Source organism: Suricata suricatta, chromosome 16 (genome assembly GCF_006229205.1).
Source record: "Suricata suricatta isolate VVHF042 chromosome 16, meerkat_22Aug2017_6uvM2_HiC, whole genome shotgun sequence".
In the NCBI taxonomy this organism is placed as follows: Eukaryota; Metazoa; Chordata; class Mammalia; order Carnivora; family Herpestidae; genus Suricata; species Suricata suricatta.
Window position 1 is genome coordinate 58,390,061 of NC_043715.1, and position 11,688 is coordinate 58,401,748.

General features: G+C 49.5%; 1 protein-coding gene across 1 annotated transcript; it reads right to left on the bottom strand.

The window, feature by feature from the left end:
- Positions 1 to 7,347: 7,347 nt before the first annotated feature.
- LOC115280294 (zinc finger protein 154-like) lies at positions 7,348 to 10,998 on the bottom strand. The gene is made up of 2 exons (XM_029925088.1): positions 10,823 to 10,998; positions 7,348 to 9,510 (listed from the first exon to the last, which is right to left on the bottom strand). The coding sequence occupies exons 1-2, from the start codon at positions 10,854 to 10,856 to the stop codon at positions 8,126 to 8,128; spliced, it is 1,419 nt and encodes a 472-aa protein (XP_029780948.1). The 5' UTR covers positions 10,857 to 10,998; the 3' UTR covers positions 7,348 to 8,125.
- Between the last annotated feature and the right edge of the window lie 690 nt (positions 10,999 to 11,688).

Genomic DNA, 11,688 nt, shown 5'->3' on the forward strand with positions numbered 1-11,688 from the left:
CCTACCAGTGTATGTGAGGACAGAGCAATAAAACTGGCTATGAAATGACAAAAAATGGTGGAAGACCGGGGAAGCTTCGTCTTGCTTCATTACAGTGTTTTCCTCTCTTGTTTATGTTTGAAAATCCCCAGAAGAAGGGATAAAATGTGGCTTGCTCTGTTCAGGCAGCTCTAAGAAAATAGCACAGACTGGGTAGCTTATACACAAAAAATTTATTTCTCACAACCTTGGAGACTGGATGTTGCAGACCAAGGTGTCAGCATGGTGGGGTGAGGGCTGTGCTTGGAGTGCTGACCTCTGCGTCCTCACAAGGTGGAGGGGCCCCGGATCCCCGCAGCCGCCTCCAGGGCACTGACCCCATTCAGGAGAGCGCGGCCCTCAGGACGTGAGCAGTCCCAAAGGCCCACCTCCGAAGACATCACCTTCCTATGATGTCGGATTTCAACGTATGAAGTGTGGGGGAACACAAAGATTCAAGCCCATAGCAGTGTCGTTGCATGGGGAATGTAATTTTTCAGAGGGAAGAAACCAAAAAGGTAACGGGTATTTCTGGGTTTGGTCCAGCACATAAGAAACTGGAAGTCGCCACTCCATCCTAACAAGGAACACGCTGAACAATCTCACAAACTCTTCTTCGATTCCAACACTAACTGTGGTCACAGGGAAACCCGCTGGCCCCCAGGTGAGACCAGCAGATACAGAGATCACAGATCTAACAGACGCAGAAATGCACGCGTGGAACCAGTTGGAGCCCGTGCCGGGGTCGGGAGGCTGAGCCGTACTTGCCCAATTGCTGGCGTCTCCATGGGGAGAAGACCAAGAAGAAAAATTCCTGGGGAAGCCGGCTCTGTGGAGAGCCCCCGCACACGTTTGCAGTTTTACCCCCTAGACTTCTACCCAGTTCTCAGAGTGAGTATCCCGTGGTGTTCTGTGACAGGAGAAAACACGGTGCTTCCAACAGTGGAAACAAAGAAACTGGTTTATTCGTATTCATTTTAAAAAATGTTACCTGTTTTTATTTTGTTTTTTCTTTTTAAGTAAGTTCTATGTTCCACTGGGGCTTTAAACATGAGCCCACATGCTCTACTGACTGAGCTAGCCAGACTCCCCGTAAAGAAACAGGTTTCAAATATGCCAAAGCCCTGTTCTCTGCAAAGTCAGCTTGCAGGATAAACTGTTTGTTTTGATTTGAGGCAAATTAATGCTCAGAGACTGAATGAGTCCTTATTTAACACAGGTCCACTGTGGGAATTTCACAAACCTGTAACAGACAAGATAATCGCTTAATAAGCCAGTGGAGAAAAGAACATATCCAAATCAAGGATTGTTTAATCACACGATGGTAGCAGGCATAAGGAGATGAAAGGAATAACGTCCACATTTAGCCGAGGCAAAAGTTGTTTTGTGCCAGTACTCTGGAGGCGCACCCCACCCAGAGCTGATGTCCAACCACCAGCACAGAAGGAAAAGTCCCCTTTGGCTAGAACACGTTGCTAGGGAGTGACGGTGCCAGGGTTGATGAAAACTGTGGTCTTCCCCCTGCTGGAAAGAGTCACCCATACCAGGGCTGAGCTAAGGCCCTGAGGTCTTTGGAGAGCTATTCAGATGGGCAGGTAGCCCTGCCCGACCCAGCGCTCTGGAAGGCTCTTCACCGAGGGCTGTAGTTTTGGTCTAAATGCCCCTCAGCCATACTTGCTCCTTCCTCTGTTTTGATCGAGAATCCCAGCAGGACCTCTCAGCAGCCGGGCTACTGAGTGCTCATTGGTGAGGACAGATGAGCTGATGGCATCCTGATACAAGTGACCTCATTCTTTTGTCAAAACACTTTACTTCTAAAAACATTCCTTCTTGTCACCTACAAATGGGTCTAAATCCTATCAAACCAGGATGCACACCATTTAGGCAGAGCGTCAGTTGCTCAGGCTTTACCAGAGCCTAGGTGAACAGAGGGAAGTACCCAACGCCAGGCCACTCTATGCGTCCTGTCCCCCCTGAAGAGGAGGGGACACTGACAAGCCACAGTCCAGAAACAAAGTCACTGAAAGACTGAGCTCTCTATTGTATGTCAGTAAATACGTTCAATAAAAGAAACGAAATCTTTAACCTACAAACAAAACTTCTTAATCTCAGGAACTGTGAAGATCCCTCATCAAGGAACCCAAAAGGTTAAAGAGGAAATCACAGCGCCAAACAAATCATGACACTGGTCCAGGCGTCAAACAAGACAAGACCAAACGGACATCTAGGCGTGGACGGCGTAGCAGTGCCCTTCCCGGCACACTCACGCCACTCCTGTCTACGCCCGTCCTGTTTACGGAGTCCTTCACACACCGACCTCAAGACAACAGCACAAGGTGGATGAATGCAAACAGTCTGCAGAGACCTAGCAAGCCCTGGAACCAGGCTCAGACTAGAGAGGGATGTGGAAGCAGGAGACGAGGAATTTAAAACCAATGTGATTAAGATGCTAAGGGCTGTGCTGGGTAAGTTGGACGGCAAGCAAGAACGGACGGGCTGCGTAACCTGAGATGGGAATTCTAATAAACCCCGCCCCGCCCGCCTCCAGAAAAACTCCAAGTAACAGAGGTCACAAGTGTACCAGAGCTGGAGAGCGCTTCACTGGGCTTATCAGTAGACTGCACGTGGCTAAGCACAGAATCTGACTTGAAGATCTCTCAGGAAAACCTCCAAAACCTGGAAAAAACAAACCGAAAAGCCTAGAAAAGAAAGGAGACCACACATCTGTGGAACAACCACCCAAGCTGCCAATTGTGAGTTACGGGAATAAGAGAAGAGAGAGAAAACGGACAGAAGAAATGGAATCAGTAATCTCAATTGAATCCAAACTGAATCAGTCTTGAAATGGATTCATTCTGTTTTTGGAATGTTTTCTAAAACAGAACCCAGCGCCTTGAAATGGGTTCACTGGTGGCCTCTGCTCAATGTTTGAGGAAGAAATTGTACCTCTGTTCTACATTTCTCTCAGCGGGAGAGTCAGAGGGAATAAACTCCAACTGCTTCTAAGAGGCTAGCACTAACGTGACACCCAAACCAAACAGAGCCATGACAAGGAAGAAAACTTCAGACCCACCGTCTCATGGACAGAGATGCAGAGCTCCTCACCGGATGCCGCCACACACGCTTCAGTGTGACGCACGGAAGTCTGCAAACCGCACTTGCCGCGGAGGCGCGGGACAGTGAGAACGCCCGTCCCTTGCTGGTGCGAACAGTCCAGCCGCTTTGGAAGACACCTGGACACTTTCTAAGAGAACTAAACTGACTTACTGTACAGTCTGGCAGCCGTGCTCCTTTGTATTTACCCAGTGGGGTTGACAACAAGGCCACTCAAATATCTGCGTGTAATGGTTCCTAGCACCTTCTTCAAAACTGTCAAAACGAGGACGCAACAAGATGTCTCCTAAGTGGGTGAAAGGATAACAGTGGTAGGTGCAGGGGCGCCTGGGCGGCTCAGTGGTTAGGCGTCCAACGTCTGCTCAGGTCATGATCTCACGGTTTGTGGGTTCGAGCCTCTCATGGGCTCTGTGCTGACAGCTCAAAGCCTGGACTCTGCTTCGGATTCTGTGTCTCCCAGTCTCCTCCCCTACTCCACTCGTGCTCGCTCTCTCTCGCTCTCTCTCTCAACATTAAAAACATGTAAGGAAAAAACACAGTGATACATGCAGACAACAGAACATTACTTAGTTCTAAGAAGCAACGCACTATTGGGGCGCCGGAGTGGTTCAGTCAGTTGAGCGTCGGACTTCGCTCCAGCTCCTGATCTCATGTTTTGTGGTTTAGAGCACCAGGCCAGGCTCTGTACTGATGGCTCGGGGGCTGCATCCTGCTTTGGTGTCTCCGTCTCCCTCTCTCTCTCTGCCCTTTCCCCATTGTGGTCTGTCTCTCTGTCAAAAATAAACAAACATCCAAAAGGAGTTTTTTTTTTTTTTAAATAAAAAGTAATGAACTATGAAGCCATGAAAAGCCATGGCGGAACCTTAAGTGCAAAAGTGAAAATCTGAATAGGCTTCATATTGGGGCGCCTGGGTGGTTCATTCAGTTGAGCGTCTGATTTCAGCTCAGTAATTCTCTCGGAGCTGGTGATTTCAAGCCCCCCATCGGGCTCTCTGCTGACATCTCAGAGCATGAAGCCTGCTTCCGATTCTGTGTCTCCCTCTCTCTTTCTCTGCCCTTCACCCACTCATGTTCTGCCTCTCTCAAAAATTTTAAAATTTTTTTAAGAAAATAAAGAGGATTCATACTGTAGGAATTCAGCGATATGCAATTCTGGAAAGGGGAAAATTAGAGAGTAGAAGGATCAGTGATCCTTGGGCAATGCAGAAGCGAGGGAGGAATGGCTAGATGTCATCAGACAATTTTTAGGGCAGTGAAATTATGCATTATGTATTATGACTTGTTCAAACACAGAATGTACAAACCAAGAGTGAGCCCTAATACACTCAATGGACTCTGGGTGATAATAAAAATCAATCCTAACAAATGCATCCCTCTGGTGGGAGATGATAATGGAGGAGGCGCTGCACGTGTGGGGGAGGGGATAATGGGGGGGTGCCCACCCTCCTAATTTTGCTATAAACCTAGAAGTGCTCTAATAAGACAAAATCTTTTTTAAAAAAGATATTTATGTTTTAAGTAATCTCTACACCCAACGTGAGGTTCAAATACAGGAACCTGAGAACTAGAGTCACACGCTCTTCCAACTGAGCCAGCCAGGTGCCACCAAAAGTAAAGTATGTGTATTTACATTTACTTATTTTGAGAGAAAGAGCACGTGAGCAGGGGAGAGGGAAAGAGGGAGAAAATATAAGCCTGCTCCACCCTGAGCACGGAGCCTGAAGGAAGGCTCAGTCTCACAACTGTGAGGTCATGACTGGAGCCAAAATCAAGAGTCAAATGTTTATCAAATGAGCCCCCAAGACACCCATAAATTAAAAAAAAGAAAAAGTAAACATGAAAACAAAACACTGAACTGAGAGTTAGTAGCCCTGGATTTTACTTCCCATCCTGCAAATCACTTCCCCTTCTTGGATCCTAATTTAATTACCTGCAAAGGAAGGAAGTGGGCCTTGTGATTTGTAAGGTGTTTTTGTGTTCCTGCTTTCTGTGGTTAATACTAATTGTTTCTACTTTAAAGCTATAAAGGGTTAGTACAATCCCTGTAGGATTTGTCCACTTGATCAAATAAAATGGAATAATACATGCACACACCCACACAAATGTCTATTTAAAAGGATAAGAAAGTTTCACACTTTAAATATTTATTTTTTAAACAGTTCACTTCAGGTATAATTGATTTCAACAGCTCATATTTAGGACAAACATTTTTTCATTTACATGCTTAAGGTATTAAAAGCCTCTTTCTGCCCTTTGTAATTTATTCTTCTCACCATAGGAGAGTACTCACAACATGACATGTTCTACCTTTTATAATGGCATTTTCAAATATACTCCCCAAACGGAAAAGACTATTAGGAAGGCCTATCATTTTATGGTCATTCCTCATTTATCTGCCCAATGCACTCAGTAATTTAAATTTGATCCCAGAAATGATGTCATTACACACCTGATCCCTACAGAATGTGTTTCTAAAGTGGAAATGCTCTTGTATGACTCCAAAAAGATTTGAAACTATGATAGATCATTTTATGTGTTGATTTTTGTCAGCTGTGTTCCTTCGTTAATACAGATTGATTCCAATCAGGACGGGAAATTTAGTTTTAGGCAAGTGTTAGGTAAATCTGCAAGGCTTCCAACCTATATTTACTTCCAGTAGCTGAACCTGGAAACAAATATCCATAAACAGAGGAATAAATAAATATATAAATAAATAGCATCATATTGATAGGACTTACTTCTCAGCAATATAAAAAATGAGCAGCTCATATAGGCACCACTGATGAACTATTTCACATGAGGGCACCCAAAGAAGACTAAACAATTTAACACTTCGATCATATAAATTCTAGAAAATGTGGGGCACCTGGGTGGCTCAGTTGGTTAAGCCTCCGACTTTGGCTCAGGTCAGATCTCATGTTCGTGGGTTCAAGCCCCGCATCAGGCTTGTGCTGCCAGCTAGCTCAGAGCCTGGAGCCTGCTTCTGGGTCTGTGTCTCCTTCTCTCTCTGCCCCTCCCCCTCTCATGCTCTGTCTCTCTCTGTATCAAAAATAAATAAAACATTTAAAAAATGAAAAAAAAATAAATTCTAGAAAATGCAAAGTCCTCTATTATAATTGAAAGCAGGCCAATAGCTGCCTCGAGGACAGATTATTACGCGACACAAATATATGGGTGATTGAAGGATTTATCATGCTCAATGCTTTCGTGGGTTGTATTAATATCAAAACATCAAACTGCACGATTCAATGAACATTGCCTGTCATTTGTACCTTATTGAAACTGAAAAAAAAATAAGATTCAGGTTAAAAGTCTGGATTGCCTACACTTTAGAAAATCAAGTGGACACCACACTGATTCTACCATGGGTGTCTACATCAGAACAACTTGTGTTGGTGGGTGCAAAATCAGGTGACCAATATAAGTGCTTCTTTATCGTTCAACCAGGACACTGGCTGGGTCACAAAACCCTCACTGCTGAACTAAGAGATCTCTCCTGTCTCTGTCCGTATTTTGTTGGCATCCATAATGGACTTTGGTGAACAGACCAGTAGGGACACATGAATCCACAAAACCTTTAGATTATTTTTCCTGATGGGACTTCAGCTACAAAGACAGACCCTCTGGAGGTCCTGAGGATTTCTATACCTGCTCATCCTTCAAGGTCATAGTGCCTAAACACTGTGGATGCCCTTTTCAAGAGGCACACTCCAACCAGTTTGTTGGTCTCCTGCATTCTCTATTAATCAGTTTCTGTCACAGCGATCATGACCCTGGCCCTTATAGGCTTAAACCCAGTGATGTCACCTACACAATTCAGGACATCAGGCCTGTGGCTGTGCTGCCAGTCCTGGGGAACAGATTTCCTTCAAGAGCGCTGAGCACTATACCATCAATATCCCGTGAACAACACCGCAACTTATGTTGCTTAGAAGCACTGAAAGTGGTCACAACAGCCAACAACTGCCCCCTCCTCGCGTTGAAACTGTGACCCTACAAAATCGGCTGGCATCCAACTATAAATTCGGATCACAGAGTCTCTCAGCCTTCCCTGGGAGGCCTCCAGCAGCCATGGAGACTAAACCCACACTGGAGAGCTCTCTTCTGCCATCGCTCGGTTCCTTCTAAGGCACACGGATCTGTTCACACGTGCATGCTAGCAAACACAGTTAACGACACACACGCACACAGAAAACAGAATCCCCAAGACCAACAGGGACTTAAACAGTAACGCCTTTATTATTGTAGAAACAAGAGGAATGGGAGGGTGACTGCTCCTGGGCTGGTGACTTGGGAGGCTATGAAACTCCATCTATTACTGTTACAATGAGAGTAGTAGCCCTGAATAATGAAGTCCACCTTTTCAAAGCACCAACAGTCCTTGAGGCCCAAACTCGGTGAGATCCATGCCCTCCGTCCTCAGAGAGGAAAGAGGGGAAGGACTAAGTACTCAGGCTGTGCGTGGACAACTGGGACATGCCCCGACACTGGGGAGTGGCCCTGGGCAGGTTAGCAAAGGGCACTGCAGCTGCCACATCCCTGGGATCATGTCGATGTGTGAATGAGTGAGGTTCAACACAGGCAGACGGCGCCTTCAGAAAGGCTCTCCTCCAGTGCTGTCACGCCGAGCACACAAATGCTATATGCCTGCAAGTTGAAGGTCGTTCTCCCATTTGAAATTTGTGATCTCTGTTGAGGTCAGTCCTTTGGCTGAAGCCCTTCTAATCTTCACTGTTTCTAAGACTGTTCTTTGGCGTGACTTCTCGGGAGCGTACCGACGCCAGACTTCGGTTAGTCGTTTCTCGAACCTGCCACATTCACGGGCCTTCATCTAATGTGACATTGTGGTGCTTTAGGAGCTTAGAATCGAAGGTAAATACTTTCCCACATTCCAAACTCATGAAGCCTTTTCTCTGGTAGGAATATTTGAAAGGTCATTGAAATGGAAGACACGGCTAAACGTTTCCCAAATTTCACTGTAGTCCTGAAGCCCTTAACCAGTGTGCACTTTCCGGTGTTTAATGAGGCTGGAGCTGTGGCTAAAGGACTTCCCACATTCGCTGCACTCATAAGGCCTCTCTCCAGTGTGAGTCCTCCCGTGTTTAATGAGGCTAGAGTTCTGAGTAAAGGATTTTCCACATTCAGGGCACTCATAAGGCCTCTCTCCAGTGTGCACTCTCTGGTGTTTTAAGAGACTGGAACTGTAAGTAAAGAGCTTCCCACATTTGCCGCACTCATAAGGCCTCTCTCCAGTGTGCACTCTCCGGTGTTGAAGCAGCGCAGAGCTTTGGCTAAAAGACTTCTCACATTCGCTGCACTTATAAGGCCTTTCTCCACTGTGAACTCTGCGGTGTTCGATGAGGCTGGAGTTCTGAGTAAAGGATTTTCCGCACTCGCTGCACACATAGGGCCTCGCTCCCGAGTGAACTCTCTGGTGTTTGATGAGGCTGGAGTGGTAGGTAAAGAACTTCCCACACGCGCCGCACTCATAAGGCCTCTCTCCAGTGTGCACGCTCCGGTGTTGAAGGAGCGCGGAGCTTTCGCTGAAGGACTTCCCGCACTCGCTGCACTCGTACGGCCGTTCTCCAGTGTGAATTCTCCGATGTTTAATGAGGTTGGACTTGTTGCTAAATAATTTCCCACATTCGTCGCACTCGTGAGGCCTCGCGCCAGTGTGAACCCTCCGGTGCTGAATGAGGCTGGAGCTCTGCCTGAAGGACTTCCCACACTGCCCACACTCATAAGGCTTTTCCCCAGTGTGCACTCGCCAGTGGTCACTGAGGCTGTAGCTTTTGCTGAAACACTTTCCACATTCACTGCACAGGAAGCCTCTTTCTCTGCTGAGGTGTCTCTGGGGCCGGGCAAGTGTATGTGTGCGAGTGAGGTCCTCGGTGCCTTCCCCGCAGGCGCACTGAGCCCGCCTTTTGGGAGGCGCCACCCCACAGCCGGCCCTCCCCTCTGACCTCTCCCGGGTGTTCGAGGCCCGATCCCGGAGGAACCTCGAGCTTGCCAACAGGTGCCTCACAACCTCGCGGCAGGAGGGCCTCCCCGACACACAGAGTGCGCAGTCCTTCCAGGAAGAGGCTCGGCCCCTGCTGCCGCTGAAGCCTGTCTCTCCAATGCTCTGCTGCTGGCGCGGAAGGTCCGCGTCCAGATACTCCTGTTGGTCACACGCCCCCATCTTGTGGAGTTGCTGTCCACCAGGTGGTGGGTGGTGCTCGGTGGAATGTACAAGTTCCCTCAGGCCTGGGCCACATGCCTCCGAAGCATGGACCTTCCGGGAGGACACAGCTGCCTCGGGAGTCCTGCCCTGTGACCCTCCTTGTCCAGAAATGCGCTGCCCGGGTGCCTCCTCGTCCTCGGCCCCGTGCCAGCAGCCTGAAAGCAGAAATGCTGGTGAGGGGCAGGCTGACCTTGTCGGGAGACAGAGGCCCCCACACAAGCTACACACATGCGTCTGACAAGCCCAGGAACCTGTGCGTGGGACTATGTGCAGGGCCACAGTGTGGGGACAGGCTGAGGACGGGGCTGCTTGGCAGTAGTGGCTACAAGGAGCGCAGGATGGGGGAGGCTTCCTGAGGTGAAGGCCGAGCTCGGGGCGGGACAGACAGGAGAGAAACGGCCTACAACTGAGTCCTCTGCAGAGCACATTCCAAAGGAACGTGTCCCAGGTGACATGCATGACAAATGCCATGCAGAAGGTGTCCAGGCCCAAGGAAATCGAACTGTGACGGGGCAGGTGGCTTTCAGGGACAGCTTAAGAACACGGCCACACCTCACCACAATACACAGCGGCCACTGTGCACAGTGGTGCAGGTGGAGGCGTGAAAAAGACGGGTGACCTACGGAGCCCAGAGTTGTCACGATATCCCGGGGCTGGAAGGAAGGGTATAACTGACAGGTAACAGGGTTGACGTTTGGCAAAGTGCCACCAAAGGGGAAGGAAGCACAGAAACGCAATGGCACTGGCTTCCAACCACTAGTCAAACAGAACAGGCCTGGGGTGCGATCCGGACGCAGCACTGCCGGCGCCTTCCCCTGGATGCCGCTCTGCAGGGCCTGGCCGCTGCAGAGCCGTCCTGTTGCTGGCGGGTCACCGGACCCACCGGGCCCTCCGCAGGCCCCCGGATCCAGCCCCTCTCCCACCGTGAGCAAGGACCTGGCACCTTCATGATAGAAGTACAAAGGGGAAAGACAGGACAGGATGAGCAGCCACCAGTGGCCTGAAACAGCCTGCAGGGAAGAGCACTGAACAGTCCCCGGACAACCCTGGGGGAGGGTCTCGTGAGAAGAGCCCATGGTCCATGGAGGCAGTGACGCTGGTAGAGAAAGCAAGTCCTGGCCCAGGCAGGCCCGACGGGGCGTCCTTGAGAGAAAGGAAGCTGGCCTGGGGCGTCAGATCCCTTGCTCGTGGATGAGTCACCCAGGCAGGAAGAGGGTAACTAAACTGGTATCCCTCAGGTTCACGCAGGACCCCACCCTCTTCCACGCACGTCAGCAGGAGAGCTGGTGCTGGGCCCCTCGAGGAAGGAGGCCAGTGCACAGACCTCTGCTTTACCTCCCCCAGCACCCAGCCGGGGACCTGGGGCAGGAGGCAGTGCTCGTGGTCCCAAGGGAAAGAGACTGATGCTGGGGACAAGGGGAGGGCAGAGACTAGCTCAGGGCACAGGCGTGGGTTTGAGGGTCTTACCCAAGGAGCTTATAAGTGCCAAGGTCTCCAGCATCACATCCTGGTACAGACATCTCTGAGCCTCATCAAGGAGTCCCCATTCCTCCCGGGAGAAGTACACAGCCACGTCTTCAAACGTCACCCTGCCCTGGCATGATGGGGACAAATGAAACCACAAAAAGCTCTGCTCCAGGACCCACAATCCCTTCCCCCAACCCCCTGTACCCTCTGCCCTTCCTTTCCCCAGTCTCCTCAACACAGCAAGGAAACCGGGCCCCAGTGCTGGGAGACAAGGCGCTGTTCTCGTCCTGTGATTGGGCAGAGTGGAGAAGCACCTGCCCAGGCCTGACTACCATCCTCTGACTCATCACTCCAAAGCCTCTGCGTCCCTCTCATGTCTACTCTTCTGCTGGGAACCGTGGCCACCTGCCTGTGGGTCCTGTCCCCAACACTCTCTCCCTTCATGGCCACTTACATCCCTCATCTCTCAAGTCATACCAGCACCCAAGCATCCAGGCCTACCTCCCTTTCTTCCTCCTACTTCCTGGCACCACAATCGCTTTACCAGCATAACCAGAACACTGCTCCTCGCAGATGTGACCCCCAGCTCACTCGCCTGGGCTCATACAGGAGCCATGACATTTTTAGATGTCTCCCTTCCAAACCCCTCCCCAGATTTCCGGAGCTGTGTGTTGCCTGCCTACTTCATGCATCCACTCAGTGCTCCCAGAATGTCTCCTGCCCACATCACTCATACTTGCAACTTCCTCCTCTCAGCTGCCTGAGCTTCCATCCCCACGTCCATCTAGATCCAAAACCCTAGAATTATTCCTGAACCCGTGTTTCACCCTGTCACAGTCCACATTAGAAAATACAGTTGTCACTTT